At 39.6% G+C, this 27,470-nt stretch overlaps 1 protein-coding gene across 1 annotated transcript in view; it reads left to right on the top strand.

The window, feature by feature from the left end:
• The window catches only part of LOC149324177 (netrin receptor DCC), a 227,729-nt gene that overhangs the window by 82,987 nt on the left and 117,272 nt on the right, over positions 1–27,470 (top strand). Inside the window, exons 6-9 of the mRNA XM_089487445.1 lie at positions 1,771–1,909; positions 2,885–2,992; positions 8,641–8,835; positions 25,104–25,136. Of these exons, the coding sequence (XP_089343571.1) occupies positions 1,771–1,909; positions 2,885–2,992; positions 8,641–8,835; positions 25,104–25,136 (475 nt within the window). The remainder of the gene's footprint in view (positions 1–1,770; positions 1,910–2,884; positions 2,993–8,640; positions 8,836–25,103; positions 25,137–27,470) is intronic.

Genomic DNA, 27,470 nt, shown 5'->3' with positions numbered 1-27,470 from the left:
GAAAAGGATTTGTTGCTGTTTATTGCCTGTTTATTGCCAATCTAATAGCAATGTGTGTGAGAATCTTAATTGCGATATCGTGTTTTGTGCTGGATAATTGCTGTTTAAACCACTGATTTCCCCTCAATTTTCCCTGTGTGATAGTCCATAGAATAAAACTAGTTTGATTAAACAATATTAAAAGAAATCTTTAAAATACACTTAAAAAGAAGAGAAAGATGTTTAGAAAAAGTTCGGTAAAAACATTGTCACACCCTCTTTTTTAAAAAAAACATTTTCCTTTAAAAACCTTTTAATTTAAAAAGAACAACAACAATAATAAATGTTTTTATCTCCATGATCTCCTGCTTTGAAGTGGAATTGCAGATGTCCAAGACCCCTTGAAAATGTGGATATTTTCCAAAACATATTCACAGTAGTTCTATAATCCTCAGACACAGTGATAGCATCACATAGCTTCAATCCTCTACTGCTGTTTTCTTTTGGCTGTCCTTTTTTGCAGTCTGCTTTAAGATAAAAACTTACCATGCTAAAGTGATTCCTTAATACAGGCTTAAATAAAACACAGATGAGGCAAAACACAACATTTCCCAAGTTTCTATATGCCCATTAGTACCCTGTTATTTACCTGTGCTTAACTGACTTCTGTCAACAATATGAATAATACCTTTTTCCTCCATAAAATGAGTGAAGCGAAAGCAGACATTTGGCCAAGCCAAAGCACAAGCAAACATGAGATATTAAATTCAGAACTTCTTAAAAAAATAAATATATAAGAACCTAAGTACATATTTACCCAAGGGGTAGCAGACGTGTTTTTGATCACCTGATTAAATATGCAAGAACAGAGCTCAAAATGTTCTTGTTGGGAAAGAATGAGCAAATTCATCAGGAGTCTTTCAAAGGTATTTTTTGAGGTATTTCTTCCATAAAGTGAATCTTATAGGTCTCAAATAGGCTTTAAGACAATGTCAAAATAGGTCATGCAAAGCAAAACAAATGAATAGACCCCACCTGTGGTTTATCCCTTAAAGGGCATGTGACGTAGGACTTAACTTTGAGACCCTAATGCAATGATTTTCAGCTGGTTGAAGAAAAGCTGAATGACTAATCTGAAATCCCTCTCCGCCCAACCAAGTTTGCCACCCAGTTTTTAGGTGAGACATTCCAGCAATTGAGAGCGATCAATTCAAGAGTCAAACTATCAAAACAAGCCTAAAACTATTCCCAGGGAAGAGGAGAAGGAAAGGGAGAGAGAGGAAGTATGGTGATATCCAATGCAAGTTAATTGTCTTTAGTATTATAATTTTATTATATAGCATGCCCATTACATCCTTTTCATATGCAAGCTCTGCATGGTTTCCAATGCTTGGCAAGAGTTTTTAAAAAGAAATGGCAGTGTATGCATTTGATCACTTTCTTTGGAGATGAGAGAATTGTTGTATTTTATTCTTTTAATCATTTTACCACAAGTTGCTTTACTGAGTGCAATGTGGATTCTAAGACACATGAAATAAAACCAGTCAATCGGTAAATACAGTTTGCAGAATGATTTGATGGGGGCAGGAAAAGATGAAGAGGACAAATGAAACGTTTTAGGGGAATGGTGGGCTTTGAAGAAAAAAAGGGAGAAAAGCAATGCCATGCTAGTATTCTAGAAAAAAAATAATTACCACCAATAAAATCCGCCCAGCCCAAAATGTGTTGTTTTATATCATGAATTTCTTTTATGCTTACTCTGTTCTCTCCTGATTCCTTCTCCTTTTATAGTCAGCAGACACAACAGCCTTGAGTCATACAGTATCGGGTCTTAAGCCCAATACCATGTATGAGTTCTCAGTCATGGTCACGAAAGGTCGAAGGTCAAGCACATGGAGTATGACAGCTCATGCTACTACATACGAAGCAGGTACATACAGGAGGTCTGAACTTCAAGGTTGTTGAATTTGACTTTTATTTCAATTGCTTTTTTAAAAACAAACAACTTCCAATGGCTGCACAGATTATGCATTTTTTCCACCTTGTAACTAGAGCTCATATATATATAAAATTATCTATTCTAGTAGGTATTGAAAGCAACTGGGCATCTCACTCTGAAGTTCTGGCTCAAAGCCAGGTTGTTACACTTTAGTCAATGCAAGGCTTACACTACTGTGTTGCATAAATTCATTGACCTCCAAAGATATTTCTCACTAACAGTAAAGAATGTTTGGTATTTGGGAGGTTTTTTTTTTAAAGCATTCAAGATTAGATTCATTCATGGAAGATTGTTCCTTAAATCATACAATAACAGAGCTGGATGGGATCCTAAGGGTCATCCAGGCTGCATCTGCAATGTAGAAATAATGCAGTTTGACACCACTTGAACTGCCATGGCTCCATTCTGTGGAATTCTGGGATTTTTAGTTTGTTGTGGCACCAGAACATTCTGTCAGAGAAAGCTAAATAGCTAAAAAAAAACCTACAAACCCCAGAATACCATACCATCGAGCCATGGCACTGCTAATGCAACCTTAGTCCAAAATCCTTCTGTTGTAGGAATCCACTCTATTAGCATGCCTCAAAAGTGGCCATCTAAACTCTGTTTGAAAGTCTCCAACTAAGGAGAGCCTGCTACATTCTGAGACAATCTCTTCCACTGACAGATGCCACTCACTGTTAGGACATTCTTTCTAATGTCAGAATCTCCTTTTGAGTAATTGGAATCTGTTGGTTCTGGTCCTATCCTCTACAGTGGGAGGAAACAAGTTCACTCCTTCTCTTACATGAAGATGGCTATCATATCACCTCTTAATCTTCTCATCTCTAGACTTATTTATGTCTTATTTAGATTTTATTCCCAATATGTGACCTTTTTTTCTGGATGTCCCCCCTTTTTCCTAAGCCCCAACGTCTGCTCCCAAGGATTTGACAGTCATTACTCGTGAAGGCAAACCTCGGGCTGTAATTGTCAGCTGGCAGCCTCCATTAGAAGCCAATGGGAAAATTACAGGTAAGTTACTTTCTTCATGTGATGCAGAAAATTCTGTGTTATTGCAGCATCAGTTTTGGCTTTTGTTGGGTTGAGTAGAACAAAACAGTTCAGAATTGTATTTGGGATTCTACTTCAGTTCGATTCCATTCTGGTTTCCAAATGTCTACAGAATCTGCATATGTGGTTGTCCTCTATTTCACATGCATTTCTTTTGAAAGACTAAGCATGCAATTGCACCATTGCATAAAATGCTGCCTTATAGTAAGCCGCAGAGATAATGCCATTAGGGATTATGGCATGTTATATTACCATGAGATTTTAAGCAAATAAGGTAGTAGTTGTTGTTGTTGTTGTTGTTGTTGTTTGCCTTCAAGTAATTTCTGACATATGGTGACCCTAAGGTGAACATATCACAGGTTTTTCTTGGAAGAATTTGTTTTGAGGGGGATTAGCCTTTCCCTTTCACTGAGGCTGAGAAAGTGTAACTTGTGCAAGGTCACCCATGGCTGAGCCAGGGTTTGAACCCTGGTCTCCCAGTGTCCTAGTCTAAAGCTCAAACCACTGCACTATGCTGGCTCTCAAGGGAAACCCTTCATGAATTCTTGCTTAGGAACATAAGAAGTCATTTTATACCAAGTAATTCCACTGTACCATCTAGTTCAGTCTTGTCTTCTTTGGATGGGATTGGCTTTTCAGGGATTCATATAACATCTTTTCCAGTCCTAGTTGGAATTTCTGGAAAATGAACCTAGAGTCCTCTGCATGCAGAGTGTATGGTCTTTCATTGAGCTATGATCCTTCCCAACTGGAACCATTTCATTTACGTCTCTATCAAATTAAATAGGAGATTGGACTCCCAGGTCATGACAATTTCAGGGCCAATAATTAAACTTTATATATGAGTCCTTGTGATGAAGCAGTAAGGTAGGCCCTGGTGAAGATACAAGAGTCATGTTATAAGAGGCAGCCTGCAGTAATGCCATTAAACATCAACCATGATTGTATAGACAAACACCAAGTGTAGCAAATTGTGTGTAGCAAACATACACACACACACACACTATTAAAATGATAAATAAAATGCAAATTAAAAAACCCATGTCTAAAAATGAGGAAAACATATATGCACACACCTTCTTGTTCAATGTGCTGTTGCCCTGAGATTTCTTCCTGGAAAAGAGTCTGGACTTTGTGACTCAGGGCCATGTCCACAAATCTGGTGATCCTAATAAGAAAACAAGAACATAGCAGCCCTAAAAATGCCTGTTTGGGGGCAAAGAGCAAATCATCATAGAAGATCTGGGAGGAAAGAAAATCCCTGAAGAAGGAAAAAGCAGAGAAGGAAAGTCATGCATTGAGGAATCGATCTCTATAACTGTGCCCAGCAAGTTGTTCACCCACCTGAGGGATAGTGTCAGATATCCAAGGATAAATAACGCTACATTCAGAAACCTTGGTTTTTGTTAATTGTTCTCTTGTTGACTTCAAGTTACGGCAACCCTATGAATGACAGACCTCCAAGTCTCCCTGGTATCAACAGCTCTGCATAAGTCATGCAAGCTCAGGGTTGTGGCTTCCTTGATTGAGTTCCCCTGTAGGGCGGTCCTCCTCTTTTCCTACTCATCAAGCATTATTGTCTTTTCTAATTAATCTTTTCTTCTCATGTTATGTCCAAAGTACCTCCCAAAGATGGAGAGAATGTAAATCTGTCACTGCCTTATGATGCAGTGAATGAATGGCATTTCAACAGATAAGTCTATTGTCTAAAGTGTAAAGACAGACAGACAGACAGACAGATGAAACAGTAACAACTATATGAGTTTCTAATTTCAGGATGTCATCTTGTAGAAAAAACATTTAGAAATCTTCTTGCGGATGCAAAATATACTTAGCTCTGATATTTCAGTGCATTTACTGTGCACTTACTGATGCCTTGCCTACACATTCCTACTGTAACTTGACATTTATAGCTGCTTTCAATGTGATGCTGGTACAAAAGGCACTGGCAACACATTTGAAGTGTTCACATGCAGTGTGGATTCTGTCCAAGCCACTGACTACTGACATGTGCGTTCTGCTCATGCAGGTTGCCACGGGGTTAAAATAAGCTTTTCTAGGTACCAGAAGGCTGTGTGGGTGAACACTTTTCACTCATCCCACACATACATTTAAATAATTTCTTATTCAGTGTTAGCAAAGAGATAAGAGCATCTTACCTATTTTGTGATCCAACCAAATGTACAGCGATCTGCCAGACTGCCTTTCCTGGGTGTGTGCGTGCGTGCATGTGTGTAGTTTCTGGCAGGCAGCCCAAGAAAGAGGTGGATCAAATCCTGGGGGAGGGCAATACACATACCGGGTTGTTTGCATTCCATTTTAAAAATGAATGCTATTTTGATTTTTCCCCAGCTGATTTTATATTTATATTTTATATTTATATTAGATTATATTATATTTTAGGCAAAGTCTCTCAAAGTAGATTTGTTGCTGTTGTTAACTACCATAAAGTTAACTTCAACATATGGCAGCCCTGTGAATGAGAGACTTCCAAGTCATCCTATCATCAAGGGTCTTGCAAACTCACGGCTGTGGTTTCCTTGTTTGAGTACATCCACTGTAATGGGATCTCCCGCTTTTCTTACTGCCTTCTACCTTGCCAAGCATTATTTTCATGTCTTATCATGACATGTCCAAGTACAACGGTCTCAGTTTAGTCATCTTGGCTTCTAGGGAGAGTTCAGATTTGATTTGCTTACAAAATGAGATTACAGCATGTAAAATAAAAGCGAAAGAATGGAGATCTGGTGAGGGGACTGGGGTCATTGTTAGCTATTTCTAGTGATTTCCTCTGTTTAAAAACATCACAAAAATCAGGTAAAACAATTTAAAATAAAACTCACCCCCCAAAAAAATCCTAAACATTTATAAAGAGATATTAAGTAACTGATTGATTCAAAAATTGGAAACAGTTTAAAACTATGTATGTATACAGATATGGTTTTAATCACTGGGCCCAGAAACCTTTAAAAACAACAACACCCTGTATTTTAACTTGTCAGTTGAATGAAATTAACATATATCTCCAATGTAAGAATGTCTAACAAAGGTGCCTGAGGTTCTTACTGCCTTAGGTTTCGCATTTCTCAGTATACGGTTTAGAGTCTCAGGGGCTGTGCCCTCTTCTCCAGTCCTACAGGTAAGGGGGCAGAATCCCAAAACAGGAACACTGCCTTGAAAAGTGTGTGTATGTAAACACACACACTTTTTGTTAGGCTTGGTACTTTGTATTTCCATGGAATAATCTTGTGCAACTATGGTTGTTGCTATATAAAAAACATCATCGCCAGTGACTGCCCTTCAGAGCATCTTTCTCATAACACTACTAAGCCCTAGTCCCTGTGACATCATGAGGGCTCATCCCTAAGTCCCAAACTTTTGCTCCAAAATCTAAGGGCTGGGACAGTCATCACCCAAGAATACTATTCTGTATAGGTAGGCACTATTCAGGATATAGGTGTGTCGAGAAAAGCCCCTGTTATTAGTATAAATACCAATGGCTCTTGTCATTTTATTTGTTTGTTTGCTGCACATAGTGGTGGTGAGAGAGTCCATTAATTAAACCGGCACAAAATTTGCCAGAAGAGTTGATGGAAAAGCAAGCTAGCAAGTCCTTCATCTTTTTTCATGGAAGAATGTGCTAAGCACTTTTGAAAAAACAACAATATGCAGTCCTTCAGAGCAAAGGTCTTCATATGTGTTATGTTCGATGGCAATTAGGGACAGCTTATAATAAGCAAGCTGTTCGGCAATAATGTAAAACATAACATACATAATGATAGGGTGCCTGGCCTGACACATTATGGTAGTATTTATTGGTAGATGTTTAACTTTGTAATAACAAGGTAAGGCACTGATGATCCGAAACCCCTTAATACTGACTGACAAGGATTGAACTTAATGAATGGTATACATTGACAGATCTTATTCCCCAAAATATTTCTATAACATCAGTACCTAATTAAGATATCCATTAGGAGCCTGTACTGTTAATATGATCTGGAAAAAAGAACAGAAAGAAGAAGAAGAAGAAGAAGAAGAAGAAGAAGAAGAAGAAGAAGAGGAGGAGGAGGAGGAGGAGGAGGAGGAGGAGGAGGAGGAGGAGGAGGAGGAGGAGGAGGAGGAGGAGGAGGAGGAGGAAAGGAGGAGATGTTGCATTTAAATGATCCCTTTAGGCAATAGCTAGACATCAGAAGTATTTGATTATTAAGAGAAATAATGGGCAACTCATGGTATGTGCACATATGTGGTCTCATAGATATAAACAAAGAAGCTTGAGATCTGAAAAAGCTCACACTTAGGGGAACATATATGTCATCATCCTTACCAGTGTTCTCCTTCATGTCAGAGCAAGTAGGAAAGTACTCCATTGTGCACAGGAAGAAACCATAACACCTTCATTGTAACCCTATCTTTTCAGAAGTGAGAACAATTGAATACAGTGAGCCTTCTTTCCTGGTCAGCAAATACATCAGTGCACAAGCCCCTCCACTCCACATTTCTCTGTTTTGGGAAATGCTTTCAGTACACAGGATGGATTCTGAAACTCTACCCCTATGCATATAAGTAATCACCCTTTTGGAGAAGAGAATGAAGCAGATCCTGTTCAAGCAGGAATCCTACTCACCGGGCAGTCATATCAGATGTTCACGGGATGTGGGTGTTCATGTGTGTGGAGAATGGTGGATTTCTGGTTCCCACTGTCATATTTTCTCTGGTTTCTTTCACTCTACACAATTATAGCAGTTTGGTAACAATTCCATCCTATGAAATTCTGGGGTTTGTAGTTTGGTGAAGTGCTTAGAATGCTCTGATAGAAAAAATTACTACCAAACCAAACTGCAGATCTTTTGATTCCATAGGAGGAATGGCAGTTGGTGTCAAACTGCTATAAATTGTGTAGTGTGAAGTGATCACACACACACACACCCCTATTCTACATTTCATCCAATGAGCTGAGGGAGGCATTCCTGGCTCTCCACAGACATTTATTGTTGCAACAGCATTGTGATCAGTCAGGTTTATAGAAAGTAACTGTTCCTAGGTCAGTAGGAAAGAACAGTTTTCATGTTTCAAGGAGGAACTGAACTTGGATCTCCCACACCATAGGACAACACCATAACCCAACACAGGATCTGTCTGTTATACCCAAGAGTCCCAATTCACAGTAACAGCAAAGTATTAGAACTGAATATTGATTGTTTTGATCGCCTTTTATCATTTAATTGGATGTTATCTTTCTAAGTGGTTTTTAAAATCATTTTAATATTGTGAATAGTTAAGTTCCATTTTAATATTCACTTTTGGTATGTTTTTAGCCATATTGTCCTTTTTAAATTGTAAACTGACTTGGGTTCCCAATTTTGAAAGACGTGTGGAAATAAGAATAAAAATTAAAATCCAGATGGCATAAATGTACATCAAGATATTGCTCATTCTGTGTGCAGAGAAGCATGTGCAGGACACTCCAATGGAATATATTAAGAATTACCTTTGTTTCCGGATAGAAAGAATTGTGCAAATTCTGGTAAATAATTACAAAAAAAGGAACAGAATTCAAATTCTCACCCAACCCAAAGAAAAATTATGTACATATATATGTCTTACAGCTTACATCCTTTTTTACACCTTGGACAAGAATTCCCCTATTGATGACTGGGTCATGGAATCCATCAGTGGCGATCGGCTTACGCACCAGATTATGGACCTCAATTTGGACACTGTCTATTACTTTCGAATACAAGCGCGTAATGCCAAAGGCGTGGGGCCTCTCTCTGATCCTATTCTCTTCCGGACTCTGAAAGGTATTTGTTTATTTTGATTTTGTTGGAAGAACTGAGGCATGCAAAGCAAAACCCAGTCCTGAGTTTTGACATCAGTGAAGCCAAAAGCAAGCCCTGTGTGATTCTCCTGGCAAGACTGTGAAACATTTTGACATAACTGATTGCTGCTAGAGAAAATAATAAGCAGCAGTACTATAGTCAATAGAAGCTCAATCGAGCCACAATGATAACTCAGAATAATGAAGAGACTGTGTATGCATCAAAACCATTGAGGGAAATCACACCAGTTATAGCACCATCAAACATGGAACTTTCTTTGTCCACATTTCCTCCAGCTAGGCTTCTGTTCATTTCTGTATTGATTTTTTTTGTGAATGGGAAGCTAGCAGTGATTCACTCATTGAGGTTAATGGAGGTTCAGAATTGCAGTCTCCTTGTCTTGTTTGTTTTGTTTGTGTTCTCCATTTAAAAGGACTAAGTGCAGCAAGACTGCTTTATGAATACACCAAAGGTTTATAAAAGTGTTGTAGGGGCAATATTTTCTCCTTCCTATATAAATCAAATCATCTTTATGCCCTGATTTGGAAATGTGAAAACTTCACAAGTAATTCCAAAGATTTATTCATTTTATCTTGTATTCTGAACGGGCACAACTATTAAAGACTGTTGTAAAAAGGATGTGATCTGCATAGTTAGTATACCTAACTGATAGTTATAATTTCATGTTTCCCTCCTAGTGGTGGTTGTCTATAACCAGATTGGTTATAAGCAAAACATGAACCCCAACAGGATTTGTTTGTTTGTTTGTTTGTTTATAAAATGCATCTCAGATCTTAGGGCAGCTTACAAGTATCAGTGTTCAAATCAACTAGATAATGTATTCTGAAAATCTAGGTTCTTATCCTTGAAGATTTCACCTTCCTTCCTTCCTTCCTTCCTTCCTTCCTTCCTTCCTTCCTTCCTTCCTTTATTCTGAGTTGTGCAGATGTCTAATTCAGTCCAACCAAGTTTGAAACCATCAAAATACATAGCTATTATTCCAATTTTACAGATGGAAAACTGACGACGACATGTTGCCACCTTTACAAAGCCTACTTCTGACTGTGACTATAATGTGTAACTGACTATAATATGATGACAGTTAATTTCAATGCAAAATAAAATGAACTACATTTTTTGGACTGGGTACATGGATGGATTGTCACACAAAATGTAGCACCTTTTCTGTAGCCGTGCCCCTTCATTTGCAATGGAAACACAGGGTGCATCTAAACTGTAGAAATAATACAGTTTGACACCATTCTAACTGGCATGACTCCATCCTACAGAATCCTGGGATTTGCAGTTTGGTGAGGCACCAATTTGCTGGTGGAGAAGGTGAATGACCTTGTAAAACTACACATCCCAGGATTACATAGCATGAAGTTACAGTACTTCAAGTGGTGTCAAACTGCAATATTTTTACAGTGTAGCTGCATCCACAGAGTGGAAAGGTAGAGACTGGCACTGGGACAGTGCAGGACAATGTAGCAGAAGGAATATGAGAAGCATGTACCTCCTTGTCAACCTACTGGCAGAAGCAGGGGATAGTATGGGACAGATGTTCCATGTGAAGGGAAACTGGGAGAGAAGCAATCTAATACATTAGTAATTTCATACACCACAAAGTTTACCATCCTATCAGATTGTCCAATGTTATATAACCTTGATTTTTCAGCCATATCCCACAATACTCTAAATGATGTGACAATGGATAGCACAAAGCAGTGTACTTCATAGGGATAGGCCAAAGGCAATGTGATGCTTCATGCAAAATAACAAATAGCATCCTCACCCACATGTCTGCTCAAGACAAAGTGCATAGTAACCACAGCTACCTCCATTATTCTGACACATGAGACAGATCAAGCACTTCTTTCCATCCCTGCCAGAAAAAATATATAAAAATAACAACGTAAACATCACATTTCCCACCTGTTTCACAAAGAAGTGCTGATTACAAAAGAACAAATTGGAACCAAATTACAAGAACCAAAGTGGGACCAAATTACAAAATTGTCTAGCTGCAAAAAGTCCAGGTTTGTGAATTCATCAAGATGTTACAAGTAAAAAAATAATGGCCCTGCGGGATCACTGGCCATTTTGAAAAACTATGCATTACAGCTTAAAACATTAGAAGGAACTGTGTTTCAAAATATATCAGTGGTCATGTGCTGAAAGCTATGTTAAAATAGTGCATGTGAAGTTAGCTTGGGAAGCTGATCTACATATGTTCCTGACCCCCAAGGAAATCAACTGTGACTATTTTCCTCCCGTTTGCAAATCGTTTTTGCCATTTTACATTTATGTGAAAACACCTTTAGGTGTTCATCATAGGCATATGTCACCAGCTCCACATATGGATGGTTTGGCATTGCCTATGTGCTGGAGATGCTGTTGAAAAGTCAGATCCTTAGGACCAGGAGCAGTTGGTCGATCTCCTGCCATGGGGCTGACAAATTCACTTTTAATTATAGAGCTGTTTCCAGTTCCACAAGAGCTCTCTTAGTGCTTCTATAGAACTTGAAACACTCGCAGGAGTGGTGATCAAGAACGGATTCATAGCAAATCTACCAGTTCTCCTCACCCCACTCACTTAGTAAATGAGTGGCAGTACTGTCCCCAAGTCTCACAATTCAGAGACCAAATATTGGCCCATTTTATAATGAATTTTAATGAATCCATTATAATGAATAATGAACAAGATGAATCACATGTCAGTAAAACAATGGTGCATTATTACTGCTGTCCATGTTTGGCAGAGTAAATAAGAATTTACTGCATAGCAACCTCATCTCCTTATGGCTTCCTGCAGTACATTTTGAGATTAATGGATGCCAACATAATATAGATGACCTCTGTGTAAGACGGTGGGTAGACCCTATATGGACAATACATGTTGCCTTATAAAGTAAAAGAAACCAGAGGAGAAAATAGATAATAAATAAATAGAAAATAGATAGTATCTGCAGTCAGGTTGTACCTGATTTTGAATTTTATAAACAAAGTTCTCTTGCCATATAGCACACCTGCACAACACATGAATCATTTGTGTGGTTTCTAGGTGTTGCCTTCATCCTGATTTGTAAACCTAAGCCTTAACAACTTTGTAGATCCCAGACTACAGCTGTTCACCTTCTGGGAGTCACCCTGCTGATCTCCAAACCATTGTGATCTTCTGCAATTCCCTTCTCTCTTCTTCTTTAAGTCATATTAGTCTCTACACCTGAAGAGAACACAATAATGTCTATCAACCTAAAACCTAATTTACTTTATATTTTCTGGGGGGTGGGGGGTGGGTGAGACTATTTACTGCCCATTTATAACATCCAACCTCTGATGACTGAGGCAGCTGCCTTATAGCAGTAAAGTCAAAGCCAAATAGTTTAAAAGCATTTGTTGTGATACTTCCAGCCAAGAATTACTACAGCGTATTGTGCCAAGCCCTTTGTTTCATTTTAAGCAAAAGCACTCATGCCGTTGGCCAGCCTACCAAAAACAGTTAATGTGTCCAGTCACTGAGCTAAGGCAGGCGTATAGGTGATCCTGATGAACAATTGCTTATGGGCCTTAAGCCATATAAATAAGGCTGGTTGTCTGAGAAGCTAAATGAGCAACTTAGGGCTGATTCAAAACTCTGGAATTAGTCCCAAAGTAGATACAGCTTCCAGGTCCAAAGCTCAGAAGGCTCCTGTTTTGGCAGAAGCTGATATTGTATATTAAATTCATGGGGTCACCATAAGTTGACAGGTGACTTGAAGGCACACACACATGCACACACACAAAGAGATACTACCAGCATATCCAGCTTAATGTGGGAGGCCTTCCACACACAAAAATGTTAGTGAATTAAGGGGAAATTTGTAGAGTGGTGGTTAGGTTTACCAGTTCAGGATCATCCCAGGCCCTATGGTTTCCAGGCTGAAGCCTTAGACCTAGGGACAGTCCCTCGCGATTTAATTATGTGTTATCCATTAAGTACCAACCACAGTTACTCATAGCTTGTCATTCAGACACAAATACACACACAAACACATAACATATTTTCCTGATTTAAAATTAAGACAGAAATCCTAGCTAAAGGGGTGAAATGGGAGGATTATTCCTTCTCATTTACTTGGGGAGATAGGATAAATAACATTTTATCTAGCCTAACTACTTAGAGTCAGAGGATGGATGCAAAGCATAGTGGAGAATGAGTCCTCACACCACAACAACTCAGAAAAAAAGGAAGAAGACCACCACTCCTGTCCTGAAGCGTCTTTGTAAGTTGCAGCAACAAATACATGCAGACTTGCAAAATGTAGCAAGCTGCTGCTCTAGTAGCTGACCTGGAGATTTGTGCACAGTCCTTATTTGTCCATTCTATTTATGTCACACTTTCCCCTCCAAAATTGGAATTTAACGTGGTTCTCAATTTAAAAAAACCAAAAAACACAATACAGTTAAAATTTATAAAAAGATAGCATTAAAAGAGAATTAAACTATCAAAACAATTCACACTTCATTAAAAGAATAAAACGCAATGAAAAAGATAAAAAGCTCTTAAAACAGTTCCCGTTCCAAAAAAACAGCACTCCCTAGCCCAGTCTTTAAAATCTTAATGTTTTAAAAGACAGTCTGAATAAAAAATATTTTACCTACCCACTGAAGAAAAGGGGAAGGAGTTCCACAGTCTGGGGGCAACTACCAAGAAGGCCCTCTCTCACGTCCCCAACAACTGTGCTTGTGATGGTGATGGGATTGAAAGAAGGGCCTCTTCTGATCTTCTCAGAGCCTGGGCCAGCTCATACAGATACGGTCTGTCAAATAGCCAGAACCTGTGCCATATAGGGCATTATAGAGCATAACCAGCACTTTGAAATTGTGCTCAGAAACAAACTGGCAGCCAGTGATGCTGTTTCAACAGGGGCATTGTGTGGTCTTTGTAACCTGCCCCAGTTAACAGCTCTTTGGACCAGCTGAAGTTTTAAACACTCTTCAAAAGCAACCCCAAGTAAAATACGTTAGAGTAATCCAAATAGGGTGTAACTGAGGCACAGCCTCCATGGCCAGATGTGGCATCTTAAGGAATGAGCACAACTGGCAGACAAGTTTTAAATGTGTAAAAGTATTCCTGGCTACTACAGAAATCTGGGTCTCCAGTTTAAAGATTTGTCCAGAAGTACACCCAAACTGTAAACCTATGACTTTGGGGTGACATAACAACATCTAAGACAGGCTCAATGCCTATTCCCTGATCTGTTTTTCTACTGTCTACGAGCACTTTTGTCTTGTCTTGTTTAAATATCAGTTTGTTTGCACTCATCCAGTTCATTTCTGATGACAAACACTAGTTTAGGACCAGGGTGACCTCCTTGGATTGGGGTGGAAAGGAGAAGTAGAGTGGGGTGTTAGCCACATATTGGTGGCACTGCACCCCAAAATTCCAGATGACCCTCCTTATAGTTTCATGTATATTTAAATAGTATGGGGGACAAAACAGAACCCCGAGGGACCCCACAGGACAAAGGCTAGGAGGTCAAACAAACTTTCTGCTTGGGTGGTATATCTTTTCCTCTTTTATGGACATGAGCCCAACAAAACTGGTGAATTTGTGTTCTTTGTACACTAGCTGGAGTTGACCCACCAAAACTGGAGACTCAAGGCCAGGTCCTGAGATCTGACAACCCATTTGTTCTAAACCACTCATATCCCAGGCTCTCAGAGACTTGCTTTGCCTGCTCAAGACAGGTTTGTTTGTGGTTTTTTGTTTGTTTATTTGTTTGTTTGTTTGTTTGGGGGGGGTTGGCCAAAATTAGAAAGGTTAGTCTTTAAGATTACAGCTCTAATTATAAATTTTGGCTATTCTCATATGGGCTTCTGGGAGCTATAGTCCATAATAGTATCTCCCCCCACTTCCACACACACACCCCAAAAAATCTGGTTTTCTGCAGAAAATAGAGATGGAGAATGTTTGGTTCTCCAGATGTTTTGCTCTACAGTTCTGATCATAGTAATGGTAAGAGGAGTTGTAATCCAAAAAGATCAATGCAACCAAAAGATTCCCAGCCTGGCACAGATGGAACTGTAGAACTCTGATGGCTTTTGCAAAGATAGAACAACTGCTAGCTACCAAACTCATTTAATGCTTGCAATATGTGCCCAAAGGGGAGGGCACAGAGCAAGCTGTGTTGAAGGTGTATTTTGTTTTAAACTAAGTGATACAGCATCAAATTGTAATAACTGCAGTGCAATGAGACATCAAATGGTAAGGAGACTCAGATATTTAACTAGCTCTGAACAGTAAGTGAACTCAGAATCACCTACTTTGTAGCATTTATGCAAGGTATCATCAAACTCATTGGGGAGATGAATTTTAAATTAGAGTTATGTGATACGTTGAAACAGAAAGGGAAAAAAAATCCTTTCTTTGTTCCCTCTTCTAATAACCTATAAGGACTATATGTAATACCCAGATATGAATATTTAATGCTATTCACCCTAAATATGTCATGTTCAATAATATTCAAACTGTTTTCTGACACATCTGCTTCTACATATAAGGTGCAAAGAGCTTCTGATGTCTGGTTTGCATTCTCAATTATGCAAAAATATTGGATTCTTGCCCTCAGTAATGATTAAGAGGATGTGATTGGTGCCCCATGGAAGGATCTCTTGGCAACAAGTATATCCACAGACACACACACATGCAGAAGGAGACAGTACACACTTACATGGATCACAAGACATTTAATTTCACACAGAACAAAGTAAGCTGAGAAAGAAAACCTGCCTCTGAGATGTGAGGTAATGTGTTAAAAGCATTCATAAACTTTCACACTGGAAAATTTGAAGTTGTCTTTCAAGTGTGTGAACAGTCTATAATAATGATTAAACACATCCGCACACAAAGAACTCTTACCATGGTAGGTACAACCCAGAAACTTTTAGATACACCCAAGGAAGGCTTCTGAACTATTATTATTATTATTATTATTATTATTATTATTATTATTATTTTAAACAGTCTGAAGTATTCAGAAGACTTCTGAATCAATATGTATTCTTTTCTCATCAAAATTATGGATCTAATTAAAATATTTATATTCTGGACAACTGTCACATTTGTTTTGTATGTATCTATAAGCATAAAAACTGTTTGGTAGCTTTCTGTGGTTATAGAAAGACGTAAAAATTGTCTGTCATTGAAAGCAACATCCCCGTATTGACAGTGGGCCCTTGGTATCCACTGGGGGTTAGTTCCAAGATCCCCTGTGGATACCAAAATCCAGAGATGTTTAAGTCTCATTAAAAACAATGACATAGCAAGTGGTGTCCCTTATATAAAATGGAGAAATCAAGGTTTGCTTTTTGGATTTTTTTTTTAATGGATTCAACTGTGGATGGTTGAATCCATGGATAAAGAATCCATGGATACAGAGGGCTGACTGTAGTTTTCCCCCCACTAAAGAGATGGAACAAGTGACATAAGGGCTGGAATCCTGCTAGTGACATATATGTGCATCAGTACTCAGGATTATGCATTTGTGTATCGTTTTTTGTATATTGTGTGAAGACAAAAGCTCCTTGCATAATGTCCAATCCATGCAAGGTAGCAGAGGGAGGCACTGTCATTGCTGTTTACTGGCTGGGAGGAGGCAGTGGGAGTCATTAAGCAATGCCCATCCCAGGTAGGAGTCCACATCCAGGGAATGAGAAATGAGGTTGTTCACCCAGATTCCCAGTAATTTGCTGAAGATAGGGGAAGGAAGGAGTAATATGAATATAAAACTATGCAATACAATTGAAAGACAAGTTATCCAGATAGAAATAAAAAATAACAATGAAATATAATAGAAAGCTTACTAACAACTATATACAGTTGGCCCTCCATATCCATGGATATGGTCAGGGGTCATACTATGGCCTGCTAGAGACTTGGCATTTTCTCTGTCTTTGCCATTCTATTAGTTTATCAAGCACCTTGATAGTCAGCATATATAGTTGGTGTGTTGTTTTTCTTTAGTACAGCACCACTTGTGACATCCTGTGATAGTTTGGAGCTGAGAAACCTATGCCCCTTCAGATATCAGCTTTGGTCCCAACAACCTTAGCCATTTGGCCAATGGTGATTGAAAAGCTGCTCATGAAACCCGGGAGAGGCAAAAGTTACCCAGTCCTGTATAAATGAAGATAAAGATGCCCCATGCTTCAGTCAACTTTTAAGCAGGAAATTAGCTTTCTATTCAGAGGCAGAAATGTACACTAACACGTATACACACAAAATATCCCAGTTTTTATAGCACCACCTTTAGAGGTCTTAATAATGCTTTTTGACTGATTTGAGATCCAGCATAAGAGGTTTAAATACACATACGTAGATTAGAATCATAGAATCATAGAATCATAGAGTTGGAAGAGACCACAAGGGCCATCCAGTCCAACCCCCTGCCATGCAGGAATCCAAATCAAATCATCTCTGACAGATGGCCATCTAGCCTCTGTTTAAAGACCTCCAAGGAAGGAGACGCCACTACACTCCGAGGGAGTTTGTTCCACTGTCGGACAGCCCTTACTGTCAGGAAGTTCTTCCTAATTTTGAGGTGGAATCTCTTTTCTTGTAGCTTGCATCCATTGCTCCGGGTCCTAGTCTCTGGAGCAAGTGAAAACAAGTCAGCTCCCTCCTCAGTATGGCATCCCTTCAAGTATTTAAAGAGGGCTATCATATCACCTCTTAACCTTCTCTTCTCCAGGCTAAACATCCCCAGCTCCTTAAGTCGTTCCTCATAGGACATGGTTTCTAGACCTTTCACCATTTTACTTGCCCTCCTTTGGACACGTTCCAGTTTTTCAACATCCTTTTTGAATTGTGGCGCCCAGAACTGGACACAATATTCCAGGTGGGGCCTGACCAAAGCAGAATAGAGTGGCACTATTACTTCCCTTGATCTAGATACGATACTCTTACTGATGCAGCCTAAAATTGCAATGGCCTTTTTAGCTGCCGCATCACACTGCATGTTCAGCTTGTGGTCTACTTGGACTCCCAGATCCCTTTCACACATAGTCTCGTTCAGCTTATATATTCACAAAAATACAAACCAAAAAACTTGTATGTGGTTTTCTCCCTAGTATTCTACCTAGGATACTGGCTACTATTGTACTATATAAAGAGCATCCATAACCTTAATTTGACAGATGCATAAATTGTGTGAATTGATATGTGTCAGCTGGGGATGCAGAGAGAGAGAGAGAGAGAGAGAGAGAGAGAGAGAGAGAGAGAGACTGCTCTTTGCTTGTTTATTCTGAGAGGCACTACCCTTCTATTAGCATAGACAAGAAAGGTATTTATTTGGGACTTTCTCCAGGACATGATAAACAACGGTGTTAAATTTGCAATCATCCTTCTCCCCATTTTTTTTTAAACCTACTCTGTAATTGCCGATATTGTCATTACAATTTGCAGGGATTTTTTCTCTCCATTTTTGTGCCTTTTATAAAGACAACATCAGGATGAATTTCTAGCATTACAGTGCCCTCTAATGCTTCATTGGGGTGACAAGAAGAAAACACAACCGTATCCTCCTTGAGTTACACAGAATTTGCAAGAAACCATTGCCATGCAACAATCCAACCCTCAAAGATTTCATTGCACAATGTATATGAAGAGTCACATCCCCTGAACAGCTTAGTGCTGGAAGATAGTTTTCAAAAGAAGTATATTATCCAGCTAGATTTAAAATGTCACAAATCCTTCATATAAAGGCATTGCTCATGATATGCTAATATGTTTGGATTATATTTGAGGAATGCCCTAACTATGATTCATGAGTCTAAGTTCGGATTAGGAGGGAAATCTATTTGGTTATATAAAAATAATACTCTAATGAAGGGATGGGTTACTTGTGGCCTTCCAGATTTTCTTGAACTACAACTCCTACCATCTCTCATTATGAAATATTCTGGATAGGGCTGATGGGGAGTTGCAGTTCTCAAGTCCAGTGAGAGGCTCCATGCTTCCCTCTCTGGCTATAGGTGATCCTTGGTTATGTGTACCATACTACAGTATTTTCCTATTTCAAAGATTCTGTGCAACATGATGAAAAATATCCCTAAAATAGATTTGGCACATTGGGTTAAAAATAGATTTGACACAGTTCAGACTGAAAGCCAAAGCAGAATTACTGCCTCACTGACGGTACAGAATTAGTACCTTTGTTCAGAGCATAACCTGTGTTCAGGGACCTTTGCATTTCTTCCACATCTTGAGGACTGCAGATTGTTCATCCATATTCTACAGTTTCCTTGTTATTTATCATCAACTTGAGTTCAGTTTATGGAGATCACATGAATAAAAGACCTCCAAGATCCCCAGGCATCACTTGCCCTGTTCATCCTTTGCAAACTCAGGGTCACATTCAATAAAAAGTTCCAACCACTTCTGCAGGAAAATTTAAAGATGTATAGGATACCAACAGGACTATATAATGGGGAAAAATCTATAGGTGTGTAGCCCTTATTGGCCAACTAGATGCCTCTGGGAAGTTCTTGATGAAGATTTGAATGCAGAAAGCCTCTCCCTGCTGTTAATTCCCCAGCCAATGGCATTTGAAGGTATTTTCCATCTGAATTTTGAACTCCTGTTTATAAGCCTCCTTTGTGATTTTGTCAGTCTGTCTTTACAAGGTAAACCAAGAGCCATTTGTCACATCCCATGTTAATGAATACCCTAAATCAATTTACTTTTTATTCACTCCATCTCCACAATGCTTGGGGGGAGGGGGGAAATTGCGGGGGGGGGTTGAACTGGCCAGGCTAGCTGTGATTTTGGAGGTTGTAGCCCAAAGAAAAAACTTTCCAAGCTCAGTGTCTTCATAGGTGCACCTGGAAAGGTAAAGTGTAGCAGCACAAGATGTGGAATGATAGGCATTCATGATGTAGAGGCAAGCAATGATAGGAAAGAAAATTACATATTTATGTCCTTCACCCTCAACACTATTGGCCAGCTGGCTGGATTCTGCTTATGAGCTACCATTTGCCATTCTAACAAAAAGAAGGCAATGTATGGATTTGCAATGAATTATTTGAGATGACAAGATTTCTCCTTTCATAGGGATTACATGAAACTAGGAAGGAGTGAGGTCACAACTACTGAAATGTATGCATGCATTAGCCATGGATACACTGGAATTATGTGGTTTGCTTGCTGTGCAATATTCTTTTGCTACCTGTGATTTACATGTGAACTTTTTCAATCAGGACTTCACATCTCAACAGGATGGGTTACAATGGCTTTGCTCTAAAGATAACCATTAGAGCTGTTTGAGAGTGGAATATGCTACCTGAGAGTGTGGTGGAGCCTCCTTCTTTGGAGGTTTTCAAACAGAGGCTAGATGGTCATCTGTTAGGAGTGCTTTGATTTTGCCTTCCTGCATAGCAGGGTGTTAGACTGGATGGCCTCTGTAGTCTTTTCCAGATTTATGATTCTATAAAGTTCTGGAAAAGAACAAGAGAAGAAAGTATAGGTGAAAAATGGAGGCATAGAATAATAGTCAAATATGGCAACCCAAAGGATCTTTTAAAGTTCACCTGCATAAATTTCCTTCTTTCTCAGTTTCTCTTCTGGATCTCCTGATGGGCTAACCTTGGCTTACAGCAGGAAGTAGCTTGGGTAGCTTTTTGGTTCCTTCCAGTTTAGTGACTTTTTGAATAAAAGTAAGGTAACAAGGTTTCAAGATCCCCAGCAATCAAAAGTAGGGAGGATAATTGGTATAATTCTTCCTACAAGAATTGTTGGACTTATGTATATAGCTACAAGAGCATGAAGAAAAAAGTCTCTTAACTTTAAAGTCTTGGAAAGTGGGAACTTAGACTTGGGGAGAGAAAAGTTCAATGTGTAGGCCACATGCAGCATTATTCTGCCATTCGGTAGCCCTGCAAGCTCCCAGATCCCCCTGCTTTATTTTTCCCCAGCATATTTTTTGGGTCCCAGTTTGCTAAATGGTTTTTGAAACTGTTGCAAGATGCAGTACTTTTGTTCTCCCATCTCCCTGATACCCCAACCCACCCTCTAGAGTAGAAAAGGGCAAAAATTAATGTGTTGTCATTTCTGGCTTCAGAATAGCAATGCTGGGGGATAAATTGGCATCCACCCCATGGCAGTTACTCACCTCAATCTTATCCAGAGCCTTTTGCTCTGTTAGTATCAAAATTCCATGCAGTTTAGAGGTGGCCAGCACATGAGTTACATGTGGTCTATGGATATCTTTGATGCTCCTCCATCCTCACTGCCAATTTTGACCTGAAACAAGGTGCACAGGTACTATGTGTCTTATTTTACAGGAGAATTGGCAAAAATCTTCTCTGAAACAAGAGACATGGTCCTCTGTGATGCTCAATTTAGATGAAAAAATGATTTGTGAGAAAATAATAGTGGAAAACAATCCACTCCTCATTGCACCAGTAACCTCCAGCACTGCCCAATGATAGGGGGAGCTACTAGGGGGGTCCAAAGAAGATAGAATTAGGCCTCATTTCCACTTAATTCAGTTACCAGATCATTCTGTTTCTGATCCGAATCGATGAATCGGTTCAGCAGCAGAGCCTGGTTCACATTATATTTGCACCAACTGAAGCCCTCTTCCACAAGTCTCTCCTTTCCCTGCCAGCAGTCTCTCGGAGCTAGAGCCAGAGCACTCCCAGGCTTTGCCACTGCCTCTTCCTTTCCTCCGCCTTCCTTCCTTCCCTCCATCCTGCCATGGCTGCCTAGAGGAGTGGTCTCCCTGCCCCTGCCTGCCTTTCCTTGGCCATGAAGGGAGTCTTCAACCAAAGAGTGCCCACCATCCACACTGGTGACTTCCACCCAGTGCCACCATCAATGGCCACCCGCCCCAGGAGTCACCCACTCTGCCCGAGTCCTCTGCCAACAACAGCAACTAGGGGCTGGAGCAGGGGGTTACTACTCACCCTCCTTGGCCCTTTATGCCACCAGTACCAGGCCTACACTGGCTATTCCAGCAGCCCCTGCCACCACCAGTACAGCAGCAGGGCTGTAAAGCAAGCCAGCCAGCCAGGTGAGCAGGATCTGAACTCAGATTCGAATCCACACTGGTTCCCACTTGCGCGGAACTGCTTTATCCACAAAGATGTGGGGAAAATCAGCATCTTTTTGACGTGGGTTAAATGGGCCTAGAGCATGCCCCCCCCCTTTCAGAACTGCTTCAGCGATTCGAATTAAGTGGGAATCAGGGTTATCTGAATTGGTTCGATGGTCCTAATGTAATGGAGTGCCTATGTATATTTACTTGTGAATTTAGCTAACATAGAGGTCAATATGTATGCAGTATCAGATAGCCACTATCCACTCCTCTTGTCCTGTGACAAGTTGCACTGTCACAATGGGGAGGTGAGGAATTATGTTCTACTCATTTCTGGTCACTTTTTCATTACATTTTTAGCTGGTGTGGGCAGAGAATAAGCATTTAAGGAGTAAACACAAACAACATTTAAGAAGGAAACCATGTCCCTAGACACAATTTTGAGCTCAATAGTTTTGAGGAAAATTTGGATGTTGGAAGAATCTGGGAAGGGTTGAGGACAATACCTACATGGGACCCTCCCGGGGGCACATGATCCCATTCTAAATCTAATTAAACTGAATATTTGGACCCCCTGGTACATTTTGTACCAGTTTTTGAATAGTCAACCTCAGAACAAAAGAGCCAGATTAAACTATCTAAGGGCCACCATGATTGTAGTGGAAAGATGTCATGTCATCATTTTGGCATCTCCTGTTTTCTGTGACAAAGGAGCTAAGAACTGGATTGCAAAAATCAAATATTCCAAAGCAAGTCAATATTACATATTATGCTTCAGATAGTCACTTTAGGGCTCAGCATAATACATAATTGAGACTACATTATAGATCCATGTTTGGCAGGTTAACACAATTACCTTGTCACTCAATAAAAGAAACAAGTATATTTTGTGTGTGTGCCATCCATTTTGGAAAAAAATAATAATACAAGGATTTGAGATTTTATTTTATTTTTTATCCACTGGCTTGTTTGTCATGCATCTTTGCTGACAAAAATATTGTTTGGGATGGCAAATGAAAGTCATTAAAGTTTGGGACTTGAGGTGATCGGGGTGCCCCTTTTCACAGCATAGGGGGTTCCTTGCCAGGTTGCATCTGAGGAAGGTTGATGGAAGGCAGAGTCACTGCCCTAGGACCTGCCTTTTTGTTGACAACTTGGGTCTGGGATCTGGGGCATCATTCACCAGTGTCCTGTGGGCATTGGTAATGTGTGGAAGTTTTCTTATGAGACTATGGGATGTGTGGTATGGAAGGTTACCCATGTGGGGGTGGACACATTTCTGGCACTACAGGTGATATTGCAGGGCTCTGGCCCAGGCAGATCTCTGCCTTGTCACCCCACTGGTCTGGCAGCAGGCCAAACTGGAATGATACATCAACATGCAGGTTGATTTTATTTCATACATAATATACATACATTTCAGTTATTTACAGTATGGTGATTATATAAAATATAATCCCAGCATGAATTCTCATTGAACTTGACTTCCCCAGCTCCCTCAAAAAAAAAAAAAAAAGGCCTCATTTATTCATTTGGTCATAATCTTGACTTAATAACAACAACAACAACAACAACAACATAAAAGCTATATTACTACTGTTTTCATAGAGCCATTCATCACCTAATGGTTTCTCCTTAATAATAGTTTTCTCTTCAAACATACTGCAATTATTCCTATACATTTCTCCATAATAATAATAATACAAGGACTTGCAATTTGATATTTTTTATATATCCACTGGCTTATTTGTCATACATCTTTGGTGACATAAAGATAGGTTGGGATGGCAATTGAAAACAGAAATATTGTACACCTTTTATTATTTCTCCCCATTAATAAAGCAGAATAATATTTCATCAGCTTATTAAACACAAACTGCTTTTAAGTATGATGCTGCCAACAAGTTATCTGACTTACTGAAGACTCATACAGCTCAGCTGGGTATCCATATCAGTGGGAAAGTGAATTAGCTCTGGGTTCAATCTGAACTTCGAAGGAGCTATCTGAGATCCCCAACTGTACCAGCCCAAATGTTCACAGTGCCATGATTCTTTAACATCCTGCACATCCTGCTGAGCCATGTAGTATGTCCTCCACTCTTGCTCTGAGGTCAAAATGAAATGCCCACCCATGTCATCATCATTGGGCATCTCTTTTTGATCTCAGAGCAAGGCAACTCATGGTGGTGGAGGACATACTGATCAACTCAGGATGACATACACGGACAGCTGTCCCAGTGCAGGAATGGAGGGCTAGGTAACCAGGGCAGGTGCTCATAGCTGTCCCTGGAGTATCCTTGCCCATGCAGACAGGGCCCAAGTCTCTAGGGAGCCAAAATGGTCCCTGCCTTGCTATCCTTCTGTCAACAAGTGAAACTCTTTCTATTCTGACAGGTATGTAGGAACAGACTTCAAGGATTTTGCTCTTTTTAAAGCAATTCTATGGAGAGCTTCATTGGATTTTAACTGTAACTGTTGTGTATTTTCTTACTGACATCATTGCACATGATTCAACCTGATTTTGTTTTTAATTTTTGTAAGCTGTCTTGTGTCTCAGTTTGGGAGAAAAGGCATATTTTAAAAGAATAAATAATAATAATGAAAAGAATGGTAGTGTGCTTGAAGGGCGCTGTAATGCAAGAAGGCATGGCTAGAGCATATGTAATCCCATCTTTTTTTCCTTGCATGATTACTATAGAAAAATCCTGTAAAATTAATTTCCCACAAAGTGCAAAATAATGACAACGTAAGTCAGGAATACCACTGAGCACACAGGAAGATTTGTGTCAAATTATTCAAAAGAACAGTCTCACGTTCCCTCATTTCACTTCCACTCTTAATTAAGCTTTCTAGTTGATTGTTCTGATCTGGAGAAAAATACCATTTTGTTACCCCCCTTTTCGTGTGTGTGTGTGTGTGTGTGTGTGTGATTTTATTTGTAATGAGACATGGACCATGCAACTTGCATTTGTCTTTTGAAAATGATGCCAAAATGGAAGAGAAGTGTTAAAATCTTGTCTTTTTTCTACTCTGTCATGCCAGTCAATCTTCTGCTGGGGGAGGGGGAGCCTGTCTTGATACGAAAGCTGGCTGGCAAACCTGTTGATTTGATAAGTCAGCGTACCTACTGGAAACTGTCAAATGTCTGACAATGTTGTCTTTGCCTTACAGTGGAGCATCCTGACAAAATGGCTAACGATCAAGGTAAGGCATTCTGTTTTCTCTTGGAACTGATGCCAAGTTGCAGAGGTGATGCCACCCCCCCCACTCCTTTTTGTGTCCCACTCATCACCTGGCTGGCGCACCTGACGAGCCATACACTGGCATGATAATTAATCTTGTTAATGAAGTTCTGCTTGGTTGAGGCTGCTGTTTTGATGAGGAAGATGTAAATTTTCTTGAGAGGAAATTGTTTTGTCTCCTTTCTGAAGGACCAATTAAAATGTCAGGTTCCTTTGTATGAAATAATTTTTTTTACCTCTCTCTCTCTCTGCTACACTTCTGAATAATTCACATTAAGTATAATTAAGCATGGCATAATTTCCAAGCTATGCTTATACCCTTTTGTGGGTTATAGATTAAAGTTCTGGAGCCTCGTGGTATAAAGAAAGACCATAAATCACCTCGTCTCTCAAGTATAGCATGTCCACTTAATAAGAAAGGCAAACTTTAGTCAACTTTTCAAGACAGTGTGGTTATTAGCTTCTTTCTTTCTTTCTTTCTTTCTTTCTTTCTTTCTTTCTTTTTTACAGTCCTTTATGGGTTTATTTTATTTTATTTTATTTTACCAGCTGATTGATTTTGTCCATTTGTTTCCTATACCTAGCCCTCAAGATGTTGCTGGACTGCAGCTTCCATCATCTTTCACCTCTTGCTATTCTGGTGAGGAGTGATGGGAACTGTACTGCAACATTTGGAGGTCCACAATTTTTTATACATCCATTCTTTAAATATTAGCAAGCTGTGTTGAGAAAAAAAATACTGAATATCATTAGGGTATATGTGTGTGTGTCTTCTACCCAGTGATTTCCACTGATAATGCTACTTGTTATCTATGGGGAAAACGTTTAATCTGCGGAAAGTTTCAGATAAATATGCTATTATTTAGTTGGACCCAGTTTTTACTGCATTGGCAAAACCTATGAAAAAATTAGAAATCACTCTGGGATGTAATGTGAAAATTAGGCCTTCTCCTCAAAGTAGAAATAATCCTGTGCTTTTTCTTACACTTCATTGTTATCAAAACTGAAATATTTCTCCAGCAGTTGAAAAGAACACCCAGTGTAATTTATATTGCTTTGAGGAGATGTTTGGATGTGCAGAGGAGGGGAGGTTACACCTTCTGGCTTTCATCCCTACTTGTGCTTGCCTTGCTTCTGGGCTTACTGTAGAGCTGGAGAACATGGGGTTCTCCTTAAATTTTTAGACAGCCACTCACAGCAGCCTTAGCTAACACAGCTAACGGTGAAGACTGTTGGGAATTGCAGTCCAGCAGCATCTTGAGGTCCACACATCAGTGGTGCCAACAAGCCTCAAAGATATTTCCTGGAATGTTTTACCAAAATCCAAAACCCTGGAATTCCCCAACGTTTATTATTATTATTATTCAGTCATAATCCCTGGAAAGAAATTAATTAAATTCTCCGGATTCCAGGGAATTCCCTGGAAACTGGCAACACTGCCACACACACCCCCAGGCAGGGAGGGAGTGGCTGGGTGCAAAATAGCTGGGATCCAAACCTCTAAAGGACCTAGGCCTCCAGGGGTTAGGATGATGAAATTCAAGGAATGCATTGCAAAATAAATGTCTATATTTCAACAGACCAGTGACTGGCTCAAATGTCTATTGCTAAATTTAGGGAGGAGAGTTCAGTTGTGCAACTTGCTCCAGGCTATAGTCCAGCTCTCAACAGCCCTGTATACACCACCCTAAAATATTGGATGCTCATGCATCAGTGGTTGCATCTGCACTGCAGAAATGATGATGTTTGATACTGCTTTAACTACCATGTCTCAGTGCTATGACATTCTGGGATTTGTCATTTTGTGAGTTGTTTAGAATCATAGAATCATAGAGTTGGAAGAGACCACAAGGGCCATCCAGTCCAACCCCCTGACATTCAGGAAATCTAAATCAAAGCATCCATGACAGATAGGGTTGCCATAATTGTCCACTAAAACCCGGGACAAAATGTAGGACAAAACTCAGCCCAAAATGTAGGACATTAAGGTCCTCCATTTTTCTTAAATGTCCTAAATTCTGGGCTGAGTTTTGTCCAGCAGTTGTTCTACAGTTTGGTCTAGATTTTGTCCTACATTTTGTTCTGGGTTTCAGTGGACAATTATGGCAACCCTAATTGACATATGGCCATCCAATCTCTGTTTAAAGACCTCTAAGGAAGGAAACTCCACTACACTCTGAGGGAGTTTGTTCCACTTTCGAACAGCCCTTACTGTCAAGATGTTCCTCCTAATGATGAGGTGGAATCTCTTTTCCTGGAGCTTGCATCCATTGCTCTGGGTTCTAGTCTCTGGAGC

This window comes from Sceloporus occidentalis, unplaced genomic scaffold, assembly GCF_023333645.1.
Source record: "Sceloporus occidentalis isolate IW3139 unplaced genomic scaffold, rSceOcc1.0.p SCAF_1, whole genome shotgun sequence".
Lineage (NCBI taxonomy): Eukaryota > Metazoa > Chordata > Lepidosauria > Squamata > Phrynosomatidae > Sceloporus > Sceloporus occidentalis.
This window is presented reverse-complemented; position numbering and strand designations above follow the sequence as displayed.